We start from the raw sequence: 20,907 nt of genomic DNA on the forward strand, positions 1-20,907 counted from the left end.
GCATGAACTGAAACAGAGGCCACAGAGGAACCCTGCTTCCTGGCTTTCTCTCCATGACTTACTCCACCTGCTCTCTTGTGCAACCCAGGACCACGTGCCCAAAGGTGGATGGCCCACAGTGGTCCAGGTCCTCCAACGTCGACCACTAATCAGGAAAAAGCTCCATCAACTTGTTTACAGGCGAAACTGATGGAGACAACCTCTCAATTGAAGCTCCCTCTTCCTAGATGACTCAAGTTTGTGTCAGGCTGACAACACACACACACACGCACGCACGCGCACACACACACACACACACACTTGCCACCCCCATGTCCTCTTACCCATTGACTCTCAAAGGGCCTTGGTCCACTCAACAAATATGGCCTCAGCCTGTGTGGCCGCTCTCTGCTCCTCACTTGCTAATACTTTGCCTCTTGGCCTATCTGTAGGACATTAACCTGTCTATCCATGTCTCTCCATCCCTATATCTCTCTCCTTCCTTCTGGCCCTCTAGTCCCTCTCTGGCCAAGCTTTCCCCTTCATTCTGGGCCCAGTTTCTCCTTTGAAAAAAGGTAAAAGATCCAAGTTACCCTTCTATTTCGAGGCCACAATGTGTCCCCATCTGTTGTAAGGGTGTGAGATGTGGCCGTGGAGTTTAGAAATTCTAACAGCCGTGTGGAAGAAGAATTTAAAGCCTCATTCTTAAAAACACTCTGCTGGATGAGGTGACACAAAATCTTTAGCAGCACTCGGAAGGCAGAGGCAGGAGGATCTCTGTGGAATCAAAGTCATTCAGGTCTACCTAGTAAGTTCAGGGTCAGCCGAAGGACCTGTCTCAAAACAAATAGATACATCTTAACACTCTGATAACTAGAAAGGCCCTCACTGTCTGGTGGCAAATGAAGGGGCCCATACTCTCCAGAATTAGGGGAGAACGGAAGCATGCCTCCCGTCTGCACACAGGAAAGATGGCAGCTGAGGCCTGACCCTGCATCAGGTTGAGATTGGAGAAGGGTCTTGACGTCGCCTCCAGAGGAGGAGCCGGGCAGTCACCTCCCCACCCTACCCACCCCAGCCCTCGAGAGCAGAATAAAGAAGATGCAGAAGAGTCTTCAAAGCTTCTTCCTGCACCCCAACAGAAAGTGGGGGGCAAAGAGAGAACTGCCCGAATCTTGAGTCAGCTTCTCCCAGAAGAAGGGGGTGGGATGCTCTTGCTGCATGGCACTGAAAACCCCAAGCATTCCAGCTCTGGAGAGCCAGGCCTGAGCTTAGGGGTGCCCTCTCCTCTTCCTCTCCAGAAGTTCAGGCCCCACTGAGAGGGAGTTGGCCCGGAAACACTGGAGAAGCGTATCTCCCACAGTTCTGAACCTTGGCTAAAGGCAGACTCTGTCTGGGGCTTTCAAATCCTGATTTCTAGGCTCCATCCCCAGATTCCGTCTCATCATTCTAGGGCACAGCTGAGCTTTGGGATGGGGCAGACTCCAGATCTGACAGGGGAAAGGGAGAGGAAAGGCTGGCAGGGAGCAGAGAGGTACCGAGAGCCTGAAGGAGCACAGCCACACTGTCCCAGTCCCCAGGCTTCTCTCCCACCTGAAGACACTGGCCACAGACCTGGCTGGGCGGAGGAACACCAGCTTGTCAGCTTTCAGGCTGGAATGTACATCCAAGCGGTGCCCTCACTCAGGGGTCCCCACAGCAGGCCCTGAAAGCCTGTCAGTGCTTACTGGACTCTAGAGCTCTGTGTAGCAGAAACTCCGTGATGATGCAGGGAGCAAGGGGGTGCAGTTTTCTGCTGCCACTTGTGGCCCATGAGAACCCAAGAGAACCACATCTGGGTCAGAATTCCCAGAGAGCAGCCAAGACTGGCAGCAGCTAAGTTCCCTACCTGGTCATACAACAGCCACGATGAAGAGCCAAGCTGGATCCCCAAGCCGTACTCCTCTCTTTCAGCTGCTTCCCCTGTGCTTGGGAGCGAGACTGGATGCAACATGTGCCCAGGAAGGTCATTCTGGAGCCAGCTGTCCAAACCCAGAGCCCAGGCCAGCCTGCCCGGGAGGAAAGCCTCCCTCTAACAGACAGGGCACCTAGAGTTTCCTCCGGGGAGGACTCGGCACGGACTGTGGAGTCCTTTTCAAAACAAAGGAGGAGACGGGGAACAAAGTTTCCACACGCATTTGCTCAGCAGTTTTTCATACTTAATTAAGGCCCTCGTTAGCCTGTCAGATCCTGATCGTTTTCTGGCAATATTAGCACTCCTCCTGGGGTATTCAAGGGCCCCTGCCTTAGCAAGAGTGTCTTTTCCATAATTGTATTACCTTCATTTTGTTCGAACAGGCGATCTGTATTAGTTTATTACACTGGGTCCCTAATTACATGGTGCTTATATTTTTACACCTAAGTAATATGAAACAATAATCACTCTCAAAGAGGATCGTTAGGATGATGTATTATCATTTAAATGCTCATAAAAATTAGAGTTGCCTCTTGTGGGGCAACGGGATCTAATTACCTTCCCTCCAGCCTCTGCCTCCTTTCTCCCATTCATGGCAGAGAAGGCTCGCTCTTTCCTTCTGTCCTGGGCGCCTCAGAAGTCAGCACAAGTGTCACTGTAGTTCTTAGCAGGGACAACCCCTGATGCTTTGCTCCTATGGTGAGAAGGGGCCAGTGGCCTTGAAATGAACTCAAAATAGGGGACTTAGGAACCCCAGAGGGAGATATCAGAGAGTGGCAAGAGCAAGCAGTCACCCAAGCTGGCCTCACACTGTGGTTCCAGGACATCCAGGCGTTTGGGCATGCTCTTACACGGAGATGAGCCCAGAAGTCCTGGTGGTCTCCATGGGAACTTTCCAACCCTGCACCAGGGTCCGTTGAGGTCCCCCTTTCTTCTTCACTTTCTCATCAGCTTAGCTTCAGAACATAGGAATCCCCTCCCCCCAAGCCAGACCTGAGTTCAGATCCATCTATGGTCAGTGAGCACTGAGGGGCTGCCAGCCCTCAGCTAAGATACTGAGTTTCAGCCACAACCCTGGGACTCAATTGGTCTCCCAAGCCATCACAATTCATTTCATGGGCTGTCTGACTTCTATGTCCTACTGAGGAGTTACCAGGACTATTCCCAAGTTCTCCTCCTTCTCCAGAACCTACCAGAACCAGAACCACCTTGCCCCAGAAAGCTGGGGTTGAGACTGGAGAGATAGGTAGCTGCTTCAGACTGAAGCAGAGGAGACTTGAACGGCGGTCCAACTCCCAGACTTCAGAGTCAGACAGTCCCTCCACTTGTCTGATTCTGTATTCCTATGATCAGGCAACAGGCCCCACTTCGAGGCACATACATTATACTGTATGTAACTGACTGACCGTTGATTCCCACCACCCTCTGCAGTGCCCAGCCAGCCTCCGGAGAACGTCCGAGCCCTGTCCATCACTTCTGACGTGGCTGTCATCTCTTGGTCGGAGCCCCCGAGAAGCACCCTTAACGGCGTCCTCAAAGGCTACCGGGTCATCTTCTGGTCACTCTACGTTGATGGAGGTGAGTCTCCTGGGATTGATGGCTGGGTCCAGGTTGGTGGGCTTATGGCTTGGCTATTGCAGCGCAGCATTCGGTAGTGTGTCTAGTGCAAGGGCAGCCCCTCTCCACGCACAGAGAGGCCACTGGGGTGTGATGTGACAGTACATGCGTCCTTGTTAGCCTAGGACCGGAGCTAGATTCAGGGTCAAGGTCACGCATATGGTCACCCCACTGGTGAGGGGTGGTACCAGCCACACCTAGACAACAGCACACATAGGAGTCATTGGGGTACTGAGGCACATTTGCTATTCTGACAACATGTCGATATTAGGACTTTATGGCCTCCTTAGGCAGGGAGCAGGCGGCACACATAAATGTGTGGTGAGGGACTGCTTTCAGCGGAGTGTGAAGGAGAGAGGGTGGCCACGATTAGTATCTGCAAGAAGCTGTCTCACATAGGCCTAGAGGGGTGAGAGAGGAAGTAGGCTTAGTCAGACTTAGGGAAGCTGCCTAACCCAGGTGGAGCCAGGTGGGCAGTAAGATGTGGGTTCAATGCAGGGAGCGGCTGGGTCATGTGAGGGGTGGGGGCTGGGTTCTCAATAGCGCAAGGACAGCCAGGGGCAATTAGAAGAGTCACCTTCAGGGTACCTTCTTTGCCTCACCCCAACAAACACATCACTCTCATGCCCAGACCTTCCAGGTCTCATGCACAAAGACCTTCCAGGGCCAGGAAGTCTGTAGGATGCAGAACCAGAGGCTGGGCGTTCCCAGCTGTGCACAGGAAAGCTCACCTCAGCAGAGCATAGGGGCCCACGATGAGTCTGTGTCCTAGGCCTGAACAGTCTACCCCCAGGCTCCCGCAGCCTTCCTTCTGGAGGCTGAGAATTTGGCTCACAGCCATCTGTCCAGGGGACTGACACCTCCCTACCCACCTGGACTCTGCTGAGAAGAACATCTCTGATTCATTTTTCTCCTACCAAAGCTGAAAGGCCTCAGTCTTAGGGCATGGCCTCTGAGGGTCTCCCAAGTTTTTTTGTTTTGTTTTGTTTTGTTTTGTTTTTTGGTGGGAGATCTTGAGCCAACCAACCCAAAATGTGAGCCTGCCAGCCAGGTACGTATGTGTGTGCCTTTAGCCAGAGCTACATAATGCGATCCTGGATCAGAAGGCAAACAGACAAACAAGCATGACCCTTATACAGTGTCAGTAGAAGGCTCTGTCCAGAACTTGCTTTCTCTTTTTCCAAGGCAACAGGCTTTCCTACTTAGCCCTCAGAGAAGACACTGGCCTCTCCACTCTCCAAAATCCACTGGGCTGTGAGTCAGGCTGCTCTTCCCAGGTCTTTCCATGTGCCCAGACTGGTCTGCACTGCTTCCAGGACGCAGGCCTCTGCCATCCCCCACCTTGAAGATTTCAATCTTTGAGCATGGTGGGGCGTGGTGTTCTCACCCTCTGGACACTGCACTGTCACCTGGCCACCTGCTGTGAGCTCTTTGCCTACACCTGGTTGCCAGTAGGGCGCTGAGAGGTGCTGTATAGGCAGTCATCTCTACAAAGCCTGCCTACAGCTCCTGTGGGGGGGGGGCAGTCTTGCACATAGTTTCAATAGGAGGCTCAGAAGCACATCCCATACATACGTATATAAACACACACACACACACATATGCACACGCGCGCGCACACACACATATATAGCCTCTGCAGCCTCCTCCATGGAACCTTTGCCATAAGCTATTTTTAAATATAGAGTCTCACTATGTAGCCTTGGCTATTTTAGGCTAGCCTGGTCCCACGGATCCCCCTGCCTCAGCCTCCCAAGGGCTGGGATTAAAAGCATGCACCACCATGTCCAGCCTTCCCTAAACACTTCTCTATGATCTACAAGAAACTCTTTGATGAAGCCAGAATGATGGGTCTTCAGTGGGCTAAGAAAGGAGGAAGTCAGATGGCAGGACATAGAGATGCAAGTATCTTAAAGAGAGAGCATCAAGCAAAAGTTGGTACAAGGTCAACTGAGGTTCAAGACCAGTATATACTTGTCTCTGGTTAGGCACTTAGGGAGAGACATGGCCTAGGACAGTGGTCCAGGTCTGCTGCCTAGACCATCTAGCCTTCACCCCTATAGAGCAGAGGTCTGAGGCCAGGCTGGCAGGGACCAGGAAGCGTGACAGGGCCAGCTTCATGACCGGAGGCCTGTCTCCACAGAGTGGGGCGAGATGCAGAATGTCACCACCACGAGGGAGCGAGTGGAGCTGCGGGGCATGGAGAAGTTCACCAACTACAGCGTCCAGGTGCTAGCCTACACGCAGGCCGGGGACGGCGTGCGCAGCAGCGTGCTCTATATCCAGACCAAGGAAGACGGTGAGTCCAGGGCTGACCTCCCGCTCTGCCCTCAGGAACCAGCTTTCCTGGAGCCGGTGCATGTGCCCACATACACACTACATGCTTCCAGCCCCTATCCCAGGAGCAAAGCGAGAGCAGGACATCGTTCTTTCTCCTGTCCCTTCGAGCCCTTGGAGGGTAATCTGGAGTTTGTTGAAGTGCTCTGGGATGGATGCAGGAACAGCCAACTGTCTCCTCCCTTACCACTCTGCTCTCTGAAACCCTGGGTTACCAGCCTGACAGCTCTTCTCCCAGCCCCACCCACAGGGCATCCTTTTGAAGCATCTGCTCCCCTACCAGACACAGCCTGCTCTCCTCTAAGTATGGATGTTGCAGTTGGTACAGGAAGCAGGAATGCCACCTAGTACAACTGGGATTAAGGATTTAGTGCTCATCCTGCTGAGGCCCCAGTGTGGTCCAGGCCTTAAACTCACTGGAGGAACATTGAATAGGCCTCCATATGGGGCTGTGACCAATCCACTCTTCCTCGTTGAGCAGAATTAGGGCCAAACTCAAGATTATAGTGTGAGTACACGCAGGCTGGAAGCTGAGTCAGTGCTAGAAGGAACAGGTGGGGAGAAAGATTGGGAGAACCACACACACGTCTGGGAGGCCAGGAAGCAGAAGGGGGCCTGGCCCATACCTGGCTCACAACTCTGGGATCCTGCTTCTGGCCTTCCATTTCTTCCCCTCCTCCCCGCCCCAGCACTTGGTTGTTCTTATTATATGTGTATATATGATGTGTATGTACAGGCATGCATGCCATGGCACATGTGTGGGGGTCAAAGGACAGCTTGGTGGAATTGTTTCTGTCCTTCCACCTTTACATGGGTATAGACTTTCATATACTTCGAGTTCAGGGGCTGGACCAGCTGGCTTGATCTTCTCTCCCTTCGGCCCCAGCTCCCTCCTCAAAATCTCTAAACAGTTCAGCGTTTCCCAACCCTCCTGCCACAGTTTCCTGTCACTAATCCTGTCACAGCTCTGGGCAGAACCACCTGCTCTTGAGTAAAGGATAAACTGAACTCAAACCCAGCCTGGTCCCACCGTAAAGCATGGGACCATGCAATATGTACCTTTTCCTGGTTTGGGGAAATGATTCGCTTAGGTTCGTGGTCTGTAAGCTTCTTACTTCAATCAAGGCCATAGCCATGAATCTTTGTGTGTTTAACCAAAGTGAGGCCCCTAAAGGAAGCCCAGGGGCCACAGGCATCATCCTGGCCTTCCAGGAGCCGTCAGCTGTGCACCCAAAGTCACTTTCAGATCCACACAGGAACACACACAACATGATTCTGGCCTATGGTGGAAGACGGGGATACTGTCCCCATCTTTAGGAGGCATGGTGCAGAAAAAGTCCTGGCCATTTCCACAGAAGAACTGGCCCAGCCCTGTTGTCATTCTCAAGCTTCTGCTTCACACTTCCCGTTTCTGTAAAGACAAAGCAGGAACAGTGGTTCCTCAAAAGAAGCAAGATGGGTAGAAAGTCCTCTGTAAGAGAAGCCCCAGGTGACAGCAAATGATAGTAGCTTTTGTGACTACCAAGATGCTGTCAGTGACATAACAGGTAAGACTGGGTGTCCTCAAAGAGAAGCCCAAGGCCAGAAAGGTGTAACATCAGATAAGTCTCAACCCAAACAGCAGTTGTCACTTGACATGTATGTGACATGCTGTCGAAATGTGACTTACCCTCTCCCAGCCTTCTGAGAGGTAGATGCTCTTTCCATTTCGAAGATGAGAACTCAGAGGCCTAGTCCCAGAACTACCTTGTGAGTTCACCTCAGAAAATGGAGGGCAAATCCAGACCACCCTCCCGCCTAGGTCTGTTAGGACATTGTCAATGTCATAAAAAGCTTAACCAAAAGAAACAAGAGCAGTAAGCACAGTTATCATCACATGCACCAGGTACCCAGCACCAGGCGCTCAGGGTTGGTTTGGTCAGTGGCTCCCCTCCTCTATCAGCATGACAGTTAACTCTTGCCCCAAGGACTAAAGATGGCCACAGCTCCATGCTTCTCAGCAGACAGGCAGAGGAGGTCATTCGAGTCACTATGACTCTCTTGGCATGAAAGAAACTTTCCCCAGAAGCCTGCTTAATAGATTTAGTCTTATTCCCCCATTGGCCAGAATAGGGCTACATCCCTTTCACTAAACCAGGTATCAGAAAGGAATTGTCGTGGCCGAACTCCTTCCCAAGACTTAATATAGCCTCCAGTGTAGGTGACAGAGTCAACCATTTCTAAAGTGCAGATGAGCGGGGGAACCTGAGCAGAAAGCAGGTTGTTTGTAGGGAGGAAGGAGGAATGTCAATGAACTCTGTCTGCTGCATCACAGCCACCCTAGCTCCATCAGCCAAGCCCCGCCATGGACAGGGGGATGTTGTTCCAGTTTGTAGTCATTTGCCATGGAAAGCAGGCAGGTCCTTGTTCCGGGCACAGCCCCTCTGTGGGACCTTGGCCAAGTATCATAATCTCAAGGCCCTAAGACTATACCTGCCCACCACCCTCCAAAAGAAAAGAAATGTAAAGGCAACCAAAAGAAATGGCAAACATAAGGGGCCGAGGAGATTGCTTACTCTGAAAACTGCTTACCAACAACATAAAGACTCAAATTTGATCCCCACAGCCCACATAGAAAGCCAGGGGTGGTAACATACGCTTGTAATCCCAGAGCTACTGAGGGAAAGACAGATAAAGGTAAAGACAGACGGATCCCTGGGGCTGGTTACCCGGCTAATTCAGGCTAATTGTTAAGCTCTGGGTCCCAGCAAGAGACCCTGTCTCCAAAACCAGGGTTGAGGCTTCCTAAAGAACACCACCTCAGGCTTGCCCTCAGGCCCCCACACCCATGCACACATGCATTGGCACACATATGAACACACACACACACAAGAGAAGTAAGGGGCTGGAATGATAGGAGCATTTGCACCAGCCAAAACGCAGCTCAAAACTCTGTTACTAGAGTCCCAGGGGATCCAGCGATCTCTTCTAACCTCTGCATGTAATGCACACACCTGGTGTACATATGCGCACACAAACAGAAGAACACTCATATGCATAAAATAAAAATTGCAAACTTAGAAGTTGCCTTTGCTTGCTGAGTGCAGAGCTCAGCCTGTGCTTGGTTCCGGGCTGTCTTGGTTGGTCTCAGTTTTTGAACTATAAAGCCTCTTGTCCATTCCTTACCTTTCCCATGGAAACCAAAGCTAAGCCAAGCTGCATGCTGAACCACTTTAAAGGCCCTTAGCTGAGGAGGGAGCAAGACGAGAGCCATCCTGGGAAGATAACCCTTGTGGGATACAGTGAGGTAAGGACTGCTTCCAGAAGCCTATGTGAAGCTTCTGTGCGGGGACAGCAGCTGGTGGAAGGGAGAGGGCAAGGCAAGAGGAACCATGGGCCGAGAGACTCGTGCCTACCCTCCCTGCTGAAGGCAACTAGAAACCAAGTGACTTTTTTAAATGCCTGCCTAGAGGTTATCATACTGTTGACGAGAAAGTGAATTACGGGGCCAGGACCCCAGGGGAGATCAGGACTCAGGAAGGGAGCCTAGCGTGAAGCAACACTTTCCCTAAGGGACATTTTCTGACTGAGACGCTGAACAGCACTAGAACACAAATTAGAGGCCAGGGCCTGCTGAGGAGTTTAAGCCTGTCTAGTGAATCCCACTCTCCTTAAGTCAACAGCTTGAAGTACAAACACCCCTTTGAGTCCAGGAGTAACCGTCAGCCAAGTGCACACATTTCTCTCAGGCCCGTAATTTGAATTGAAGCAACCCCATGTTGCTAGTGTCCTTCTCTTTAGGGAGATGCTGTCACCTGAGTTCTCATGTTATGGGTACAGGTTAGCAAGTATTGTGTTTGGTACACAATAAAAATTAATGGGACAGAATTAGCAAATAAAGAAAAACCATCAAGAAAAATATACAAATGAAACAATTTCCACACTTTAAATGAACAAACACGAACTTTATGATAATTATGCTTGACAAAGCTAAAAATTGCAATGAGACTATCAAATAGAAAAAAAAATAAACTAATACCAAAATTTATAACTCAGTCAATGAGTTTTAAAGTACATTAAATACAGCTAAAGAGATAAATTTTGAATTGGAAGATAAGGCAAAAGAAAATAACCAGACGAAGTACAGATAGACAAATGACTGGAACAATTGTTCTCAACAACATGTGGGTCGTGACCCCCAAAAGACCCTCAGAAAAACACAGATATTTATACTACAATTCATAACAGTAGCAAAATTACAGTTAGCCACAAAAATAATTTTATGGTTGGGGGTCACCACAACATGAGGAACTGTCTTAAAGGGTCACAGCATTAGGAAGGTTGAGAACCACCAGACTATAAAGTAAAAAAATGAGCAAGAAAAACACACAGACAAATTATATGTCATTAATTATCTTTAAGCTTTAATATGCATACATAGCAATTAAGAATCATGTTAAAATCCAGATTCTGGTTCAATAGACCTAGGGCAGAACCTGAGGTTTTCATATGTCTAACATGTTCCCACTGATGTCCATGATGGTTGTGGACTATTCTGAGTATCAAAGGATATAGAGATGTGAAAGACATCCCAGGAAAAATAGAGAAAGAGAAGTAAGCAGGAGATAATAGTCTGAAATGTCTTAAAGATGTCAAGATGTTCTAACTCTGTAGATGGCAACAAAAAGAAATACACACCTAAGCACAGAATAATACAGCAGGAGAAAGGAGGGAGGGAGGAAGAATGAATGAATGAATGAATGAATGAATGAATGAATGAATGAATCTTAGAAGCAACCAGAAGGAAGAAAATTTGAAAAGAAGCAATGATAATATTGTCAACCAACTTGTCAAAAATTTTATGGGAGCTGAAAAAAGTTTTTTTAATTTATTTTATTTTATGCGCATTAGTGTGAAGCTGTCAGATCCCTTGGAATTGGTGGTATAGACAGTTGTGAGCTGCCATATGGGTGCTGAGAATTGAACCCGGGTCCTTCGGAAGAGCAGACAGTGCTCTTAACCACTGAGCCATCTCTCTAGCCCCCCTGAAAAAAGTTTTTAAAAAAAAGTACTGACTATATGTAAGGAAATTATGATCTGTGATGTTTCACACAGCCTATGCCTCAAGACTAAAATGACATGAAGACATGTTCATTCAGAGGACTAGTGGTGGGCCTCAGCAGTTTGGAGTACTTTTGTTCTTGCAGAGGGCCTGGGTTTGAGTCTCAGCACCCATATCATGGCTCACATCCATGCATAACTCATTATCCAAAGGATGCTATGTCCTCTTCTACAATCCTCAGGCATGCACACGGTGCACATACATACATGCAGGCAACACACTTACGCACATAAGATGAAGGAAAGAAATCTTTAAAAACATAGATCTTTAAAACGACATTCTCATTCTAACAATGGCTGAAAAAAAATTATCACCAACATACCTGCCCTGGAGAAAAATTCAAAGGTATCATTGTTTAGCTAGAAGGAAAATGATCCCAGATGGAAGCTCAGTGATGCAGCTCGGAAAACCAAGCAATTAAATGGTGAACATATGGGTCAATCTAAATTAATACTGACTGTATAAAATGATCATAATGATGATGTATATACAGAACTAAAATACTCAACAATCACACACAAGTTGGGAGGGAGCATGTGGAATCTCTGATGTCTTTGCATTGTCTGAGAAGAAAAGTGCCAATTGATACTAAACGTTGATAAAGACTTATTTGGTGGTCAGGTGTGGTGTCCCATGCCTGTAAACCCAGCCCTTGGCGGGGGGGAGGGGCTGAAAGAGAAGGAACCTAAGTGTGAAGCCAGTATGGGGTACAGAGTCCTTATTTAAAAATAATTTTTTTCATGTTGGAATCTTTTTGAATAACCATGAAAATAATGCAATGCTATGTACTTATCAAGCTAGTAGGAAATGCAAGGTTTTTTACATTTTACTTTATATATATGAGCATTTTGCCTGTGTGTATATGTGTGCACTATGTGCATTTCTGGTGCCTGCAGAGGTCAAAAGAAAGCATTGGATCACCTGGAACTGGAGTTATGGATGGTTGTGAGCTACCGTGTAGTGCTGGAAACTGAGCCTTGGTCCTCTAATAAGTGCTCTAAACCATTGGACTAGCTCTCCAGCCCAAGAAATGTAATTTCCAAAATACTTGCTTCAAAAGAAGTCACAAAAGCAAAGAAAACGAAAAACATAAGAAGTAAGGTAAATAGAAGCATTTATAAGAGGGTAAGTTTAAACACAAACATACCAGTTATTGCATTAAAGATAAACTGAATAAATTCTCCAATTAGAAGATAAAGACTGGATCTGGGTGGTGGTTGTGCATGCCTTTAATCCCAGCACTCAGGAGGTAGAGGCAGGTGGATCTCTGAGTTCTAGGCCAGCCTGGTCTACTGAGTGAGTTCCAGGACAGCCGAGAGTACACAGAGAAACTCTGTTTTGAAAGACAAGAAGATGAAGAAAAGGAGAAGAAGAAGAGGAGGAGGAAAAAGAAAACTGTCAAACTGGCTGGTGACAAAACCTAAATACATACTGTACAGAAGACATCTAAAGTCTAAGGGTGTATAAAAGGAAATGGAAAGATTGCTTACTGGATAAAATGCCTGTCAAGCAAGACTGAAGACTTAAGTTTGAATCAGAACCCATGCAAAATAGTTCATCCATAATCCCAGAGCTCCTGTGGTGAGGTAGGATGCGAAGACAGGAGAAACACCAGATATGTGTGGTCCTCCTATCTTGACATATGCAGTGATGAAAAAAGAGAGAGAGGCCCTTTTTCAACAAGGTGAATGGTGAGGATGGACACCTGCACTGTGGCATATGTGTATACACACACACAATATAGATATAGATATAGATATTAGATATAGATATACATAGGTAAATTAGAAAAAATAAAAAGTATAGCATGCCACCTGTCTGAAACTAGAATATTATTATCAGACCTAGGATATGAAAGAAGCACACATAGTTACAAGATTCCATCTACTAGGTAGAGAAACAACCCTGAATTTGTATGGCCTAATTAATGTAGCTTCAAAACACATTCAAATAAGCTAAACATGATGGCATACCCTTGTAGTCCTAGCAGCTGGAAAGCAGAGGCAGGCGGATCATGAATTCAAGGCCAACCAGTGAGATCCTATCTCAAAAAAATCAGATAGATAGATAAATAAGTAATAGAGAGAGGATGGATGTATAGATAGATAGACAGACAGACAAATGGAAAAATAGACAAATGCACAGTTGTGAGTTTACCATGCGTCTCTCAACAAGAGAAAGATGTGCAAGGGTACCCAACTTCATTTAACCCAGAGTCATCCATACACTCTGGCCCCTCACCACTGCAGCGATTCCTGACACAAGATACCACAGCCCAGAGGCCAAGGATGCCTCTCAGCCCCTGGGCTCCACCCCCGGATGGATGCTACCCCTGAAGAGCACCTCTTTAGTTGGCCCCAAATCACTGAGCAGTTCCTAGGGAGAAGAAATCACTGTGGCTCTCAAGCTGAGAACTGGCAGAGAGAAGGCGAAAACAGCGACTCTAGCAGCCTATTGAGTGCTGCTGTTCTGGGTGCTTTCTTTTACTTAACATTAGCTCTCACCACAACCCTTTAGAGGGATTCTCATCTCCACATGATGATGTCACCGAGGCTGGGGGGGGGGTAAGGTAAAAATCGAATAGAATGCAGTTACTACCCCCGAAAGGGAGCATAAAAATGGCGGGGATGGGAAGAGAAGAACAGAGCAACAGGGTGGAGAGAGAGAGGTGGAAAACGTGTGGCTGAGACAGAAAGTTACCATTCTCCCAGGCAGGACCCTGGGCCTCCTCTGATAAGGCTCAGAGAAGAGGCAGGGCCATCTTGAGTCTACAGGAGCCTCTGGAGTAGATTTCTGAGTTCATTTGCCAGGCACACTTTTCTGGAAACAGAAAGGACCTCGCCAGAACATGACAATACCCTGGGCCCACGGCAAAAGGCAGTGTGTGGTCCCAGCCTAGAGGAACTCACATGCATAAAAGAGCGAAGTGATGGAGGTCAGTGGGAGTGAGGTGGAGTCTTACACACAAACCTGTCGTTAGTAAGGGCAACTTGGGTGCAAGGATTAAGGTCAGAGGAAACAAGCATTCTTACTATCTTCTATTTCTCTCTGGTCTACATATGTCTGGCCTGGCCAAACACTTATGAGGCTGACCCCTTTGCCAGCCTGAATCTCAGAGCCTGTCACATCCCCTCATGCTTGCCCTTACCTTCTACCTGTAGGCCATGCTAGGCCCTCCTTCTCTAGCCCAAAGCCCTGCTCCCCACCTGTCTAGGGAGCTCTCCAAGATTCGCCCATTCTCCCCCTCCACCACTGTTTCCCAAGCATGAGCTCTCTTCTCTAGACTGACCAGGTCTTCTCCCTGCTCAGTTCCAGGTCCCCCTGCTGGCATCAAAGCCGTCCCTTCATCAGCCAGCAGCGTGGTTGTATCCTGGCTGCCCCCAACCAAGCCCAATGGGGTGATCCGAAAATACACCATCTTCTGTTCCAGCCCTGGGTCCGGCCAGCCGGTAAGTGGTGAGGGGAGAAGGAAAGCAGATCTTTTAGGGACAACACATCAGTCAGCTTTCAGGTCAAACTGTGGGACTTTTCTACCTATGCTTTTCTGTGAATCATGGTTCAAAACAGGCGCTGGACAAGAAAGGCACCTACTGCTAAACTGGAAGGCCTGGTCCAAGCCCCGGGCCCCACACATTAGGAGAGAGCCTACATCTGCAAGTTGCTTTTTCACACTTACACACACGTGCACTGTGCTGCCCACTGACATCCTAGGGGGAGGCTTGGGGTGTGGTCTTCCCTTGGAGCTCATTGCATGGTGGTGTTGGAAAGGCCATTTTTGCAGAGTGGGTATTTGGGAAAGAAGTTGCTGGGACACTGTCCCTGCAGATGCTGCCTGAGAATACTGTCCTGCTGGTGCTATACCAGGTGTGCACACACACACATACATGCATACATGTGTACACACACACATACATGTGTACACGCAGGGCCTGAGTCTAGTTGCTCCACATTAGTGAAGACCCTTGGGATTGACCAGTCAATCTTTTCAACATGTCTTCTGTCCTCCTTTCAGTCCTCACAATCCCAAACTGTTCCCTGTCTTTTTTATACCATGGCTTTGCCTTTGTTGAGTTCTAGCGGGGGCTATTTCTCCATCACCCAGCTGCCTTATGGACATTAACTATTGGCACAGCTGACTTCTGCACTGGGCCTTTCATCTCTGGATCCCCAGCTGTGGAGCACTTATCAAGAATATCAGAGTCACGTGATACATGCTTGATGGTTGACTATCTAAAACCCTAGACATGTGACGTGTTCCCTTTCATAGCTCATGTGAGAAGGTAGCCATGCTCTAGCTTGGCCTTTACAGTCATTTCCTCTTTGATAATGAAGTTGTCCAAAGGTACCAGTCTGTGGCAGCCTCCTGATTCACTCAGACTTCGGTAGCGTTCAGTGACTGGTTGGAATCCTATCCCAGGCGTCAGAAGTTTCTGGTCCCATCCCTCTCCTACTGTGAGGACACTGGGACTGTGTCAGTTGGCTTTCTGTTACTATGACAAATCTCTGAGCTAAGATAGGCTTTGGAAGTTTCGGTCTTGGGCAGCTGACCCCATGGCCTAGCTACTGGTGGGGAGGTGACTCATCATGGCAGGGAGTAAGATGTGGTAAGAAAGATGCTCATGGCTGGGAGGTAGAAGAGAGACATTTATCCCAGCCTATGAAGCAAGACCTGTCTCAAAGACAAGAGAGACACAGGACATGCTCCCAATGACTCAATGACCCTCTCCAGCTGGGTCCCACCTCTTAAAAGTTCCACAGGCTTCCAATAGCACCACAGGCTGGGCACTGAGCCTTCAACACATGGGACATTCAAAGATCCCAAATGTAACAGACACTGTTCCAGACTCATTGTGTCCCGAGCTTATAAGAACCCCCCTCTTCAGGGGAGACTTCCATGAGGGTGTTTCACACAAGGTCTAGAGAGAGAGATAAGAACTTCAGTTCAACTCCATGGGGAGACTGGGGAGGGAGGAGAGGGAGGTGTGCCGAGCTCAGCGAAGCCTGCCGGGAAAGCCACCTTGGGAAATATCACTCTGCATGGTACAGACCACATCCCAAGTGACTGTGTTGCCAGTCACCTAGGAGGAATTCTGGTCAGGGCACTAGGGATGAGGGCATGCAAAAGACATGTGAAAGTACGGTGTAAGTGCAGGCTTAGCAGCAGGTGGCCATGAGACTGGCAGTGCTCATACACACCGGTGCATGCATGGCTCACGGCGAATGACTGGGGAAAAAAAACACCCAACTATTGCTCTCTGACCTTCACACACATTCACACACCCCCACACAAACACATGCACATACACACAGATATGTAGATATGCACACACACGTACTCAAACATGCACGAAAAACAGGAAAGATCTTCAAGGGAAAGACATACTTTCCTGTCCCGGGTATAGAATACAAATGTATTCTCACTGACACACAAGCACATGCACTCAACATCTATTCACACATGCATGCACAAGCACCCATGTGCACACACACGCCACACACACAGAGAGAGAGAGAGACCTCTACACCCACAGAAAATGAGCCCAGGGAACTGCACTCTTATTTTCAAGTGATTGTGGACTCCTTACCTCGGGCGACTCACAGTCACAGCCCAGAAGAGGCAAGGTTGTACAATTCCTAATTTGCAAAAGAACTAAAGGGCCCCCCAGGGTGAGAGGGAGGCTCGAGCCACACAGGAGGGGGGGTGTTATACACTCAGTAAGGACAGCAAGCACTGAAGCCATCGTGCACCATCGTAGAGTCACACTCTGGCATGAGCCTAGCTTAAAAGGGCTCAGAGTGGCTCTGCACCTGTCCCCATCAGGAACTGTGGTCAAGGTTAGACACAGCATCACGGCCCCCGCCCCAAGAAGGCAGGAATCATGCTGCCATGAGATCTGTGCACATTATAAGGGTGCATGAATTTTCTCCCAACATTTAACTGCAGACAACCTGGGGCCAAAAAAGGGACGTTTCTTTCTTTATTATTTTTTTTTTCTGTTACAAGTCCTTGGGTCCCTCAGCTCTCCCATTTGCCACAGAGCATGTCCCTTGGTGACATCCATCTCTCAGCACATGTGTGCGTCCACACAGCCATGTGTGGGAGAGCCCGTGTGCAAGAGCTCACGACTGCAGAGATAACTAATTACCAGCTCCCTCTGGCCTCAGGGCCCCCATCTGTTCCAGGAACTGTTCCCCCTCCTTGGACTTGTGCCCTGATCTCAGAGGGGCCCTAGTGCTAGCCTCTCCCCCATTCCCTGTGGCTGGCCAAAAAATAAAATAAAATGAAAGTCAGCCCCATCCGGCCAATGCCAGGGAAGAGGCTGACAGGAGGTCTACAAACTAGCGCTTATCAAAAGCGCCTTCTCAAATTCATTTCAATATCTGAGCCTCTGGTTTCCAAGGCAACATAATCTTTTCATCAAAGCAACTGGTAAAACCACTGGGATCTGATATTGTTTTGTTGGCAACTTGTCAAAACTGTCATTTGGCTTGAAAAAAAAACGTTATAGATTTATGTAACCTACAAATATATATGGTGATCTATACCACTAATAATCACTAATAAAGTGCTGCCCAGTAAAACTCTCTCTGCAGCCTCTCTACCCCTTCCTGGGATGGAAAGAGTGTAATTAGGTGGCAGGGCTGGGAGGTGGCTAAGCAGGAGACAGGCTGGAGGGCTGACGACAGCCCTACCAAGGCAAAAGACGATCATTTGGCTTCTCCACAGAACCTCTTTCTTTGCATGTGGTTTTTCTGGGACCCTGAGTCCTTCATTCCCTTCTCTCTGACTGTGTCTCATCACTTATTCAAAATACCCACCCCTGCTGTCCTGAAGCCACAGCCATCAGAGCCTATATATCTCAGTGGGTTACCGAGGTTGGCCTACAAATAGTGCAGGACTGGCCCCACCATCTCCCGGAGCTGAGCCTGACACAGTACTGTTCACTGCCATTCTCAGACTGGGAGAGAGCCCTCTGGACAGAGTCCTGGCTCCGGCCCAAGGCAGGGAAGACAATGACAGGCTGGGGGCCAAGACACCCTTTCTGCTTCATAGTGTGGCTTTGTCTCCGCCCCACAGGCTCCCAGTGAGTACGAGACGAGTCCTGAGCAGCTCTTCTACAGGATCGCCCACCTGAACCGGGGACAGCAGTACCTGCTATGGGTGGCCGCGGTCACCTCTGCAGGCAGGGGTAACAGCAGCGAGAAGGTCACCATCGAGCCTGCGGGCAAGGGTGAGGAGCCTGGCCCTGGGGTCTGATGGAAGCTTCTAGAAGCTCATTTGCGGAATTCCTGCTCTTCCCAATTAGGGGCTGTGTCCCTTTCCCTGCTCCCTGTGACTGTGGCTGTGAGGAATTGGCCGCTAGTCTCCCTTTCTGCATCCACCGAAACGTAGGCCTCTGCTGCCCCCTGACTCTGGAAAAGTCACACAACAGGCTACAGTCAGGCCCCTCTCACAGAAGCACCTTGGCTATGCTGCAAACTCTCCTCTGACTTGAGAGGTCCCCTCCATCCCCCATCCACAGCAGAGCCTTTGTCTTAATGCCCAGCTTCTGAAAGAGCTGCATCTCGGGACACGGGGCTACACAGATGTTTCTTTGGGACTCCAGAGAGAACCTCATGCTGCAAGCAGAAGGGTCTCTCTGGCAGCGTTCCTTTACCCACCAGCAGGCCTGGGCAGAAATAAGACCTTGTCAGGGCAGGCCTTGCCCATACTTGATCTGGACATGAAAGAAAGAAACCGTAGAAAACTCCTAACCTTTTAAGAGAATGATGGCTTTGAGGCCTCAGCCCCAAACCCAGAATCAGCCACACAGTGGAACTATGGGCTATTCTCTGTCTTGGCCAAGGGGCAGACGACAATGAGCTTCAAGTCTTTGAGTGTCTCTGGCTTCCTCCTCCTCCTCCTCCTCCTCCTTCTCCTCCTCCTCCTCCTCCTCCTCCTCCTCCTCTTCCTCTTCTTCCTCCTTCTTCTCCTCCTCCTCCTCCCCTTCCTCTAGGCCCTTCCTCCTGCCCCTTCTCCTCCCTAGTCAACCCCAAGCTCACCTGACTCTTCAGGCCTGGCTTGCCTTGTCCTAGTCCCATTCCCTGGAATGAGAGAAGCCTCCCTGTTGGCCACAGGAACAGAGCCATCAAGCATCCAAGTTAGGGTCTGTAACAAGCCAGGGGCTCATACTTGCAGCCAAAAGGCTCTGTCAGCCTTCTATGCAGCTGCATAGCTGAGCCATCCAAGATAGCTGTACGGACCCTCTTGTAGCTCTGAGTCAGAGCTCCTTGCACACACAATTGTCTCGGTATTCTTGCCTCCCTTCTTCCTTCTCCTCAGGATGCCACCAACCCTTTCTCCAGAAATCACCTCCTTCAGAAGCAAAGGCACCTAGAGCCTGTCATCTCCCTAGGACAAGGTCCTAGGACCTGAACTCTTGGCAGAAGTCTGGCCCCAGCCCCTGTGGGCATCAAATGCAGCACATTGCTACACAAGCACAGCTACCCTGTGAGGGAGAACATGTCTGCCCACACTCACGCAAACTCACACAAATACATACATGTACACCCAAACTTGCCCTTCTCCTTCTGCGCCTTGCCCCTAATGGAACACCATCACTACCTAGATGGCCTGGAATCCTGGGAGGCCTCGTCATCCGCCATCTCCTCCAGAACCAGCGGGCCTGAGTCCCATCACTTCCTGTCCTGAGCCCCAGCACACTGGCCCCATTTTCTCCCAGGACCACCTCCAACAAAGCAGCCAGTTTATCCAAAAGTCTCCCCTGACTTGCATTGTAATTGTGGGGAGCCCTGTGAAAGGGGCAAGGGGGATGTGAAGGGTAAAAGGCAGGGCGGGCCTCATGCTCTCCTCCCTATAGCCCCAGCAAAGATCATCTCATTTGGAGGCACTGTGACAACACCCTGGATGAAAGATGTCCGGCTGCCTTGCAATTCTGTGGGAGATCCAGCTCCGGCCGTGAAGTGGACCAAGGACAGGTACATGGTAGGCCCTGGAGGAGCGGTATGGCTCCTAAGAAATAGAAAGCTGTGTAATCATTATTCTGCCCTGGGGTGATCCTACAGAGCATACAACACTGCTCATAGAAGTTTACACACCACTACACGCACACACTCCCAGCCAGTAACCTTCTTCCTGGGTGGGGGAAGAGACAGGGTCTCTCTAGAAACTTCTGGGAAGTATTGAACCAAACCCCCAAGTACCCGAGATCCTCTGTGAGCCTGCTCCTGCCTCTCTTCTCTTTACCCCCACATGAGGGGGAAGGCCCCGGGATGAGGGAATGTGTGCCATAACCCATGCCACCTCCTCCTCCGGCAGTGAAGACTCAGCAATCCCCGTGTCCTTGGATGGCCACCGGTTCATCCACACAAACGGCACACTGCTGCTTCGCGCTGTGAAGGCTGAAGACTCGGGCTATTACACATGCACAGCTACCAACACCGGTGGCTTTGATACCATCATCGTCAACCTTCTGGTGCAAGGTGAGGCTCTGCAGGGCAGGTGGATAGAGAGGCTGCAGGGACAGGAATTCCATCCTGTTAAAAGACACTGGAGGAGAGAGAAAGCCAACTCTGGGTGTTGGGGAGGCAGGCCTTGGTGGAACAGAGGTGGGAAAGGAAGAGGAGGTAGGAGGGATGAGAAGGGATGTGGAAGAGATGGCGCCTTCCTGCTGGGACCCTCCATACCTTTCCACTAATATGCTGGTGACTTTCCCTCTCAGTTCCCCCGGACCAGCCCCGCCTCACTGTCTCCAAAACCTCTGCCTCTTCCATAACCCTGACCTGGATTCCAGGGGACAATGGAGGCAGCTCCATCAGAGGTAAGGAGGGGATGGAAGTGTTCACCAATTTCGAACACTTGGTCCCATAATCCCCAAGAAAGATCAGACCATGAGGTACTCAAAGTGTATGAAAAGTG

At 49.5% G+C, this 20,907-nt stretch overlaps 1 protein-coding gene across 2 annotated transcripts in view; it reads left to right on the plus strand.

Annotated features, from left to right (window-relative positions):
• The window catches only part of Dscaml1 (DS cell adhesion molecule like 1), a 309,575-nt gene that overhangs the window by 279,156 nt on the left and 9,512 nt on the right, over positions 1–20,907 (plus strand). For both annotated transcript variants that reach the window (XM_060373045.1, XM_060373051.1), the window contains 7 exons: positions 3,365–3,511; positions 5,694–5,849; positions 14,298–14,437; positions 18,067–18,220; positions 19,850–19,967; positions 20,308–20,471; positions 20,711–20,809. In XM_060373045.1, coding sequence (XP_060229028.1) covers positions 3,365–3,511; positions 5,694–5,849; positions 14,298–14,437; positions 18,067–18,220; positions 19,850–19,967; positions 20,308–20,471; positions 20,711–20,809 — 978 coding nt within the window. The remainder of the gene's footprint in view (positions 1–3,364; positions 3,512–5,693; positions 5,850–14,297; positions 14,438–18,066; positions 18,221–19,849; positions 19,968–20,307; positions 20,472–20,710; positions 20,810–20,907) is intronic.

This window comes from Meriones unguiculatus, chromosome 1, assembly GCF_030254825.1.
Source record: "Meriones unguiculatus strain TT.TT164.6M chromosome 1, Bangor_MerUng_6.1, whole genome shotgun sequence".
NCBI classification, from domain to species: Eukaryota; Metazoa; Chordata; class Mammalia; order Rodentia; family Muridae; genus Meriones; species Meriones unguiculatus.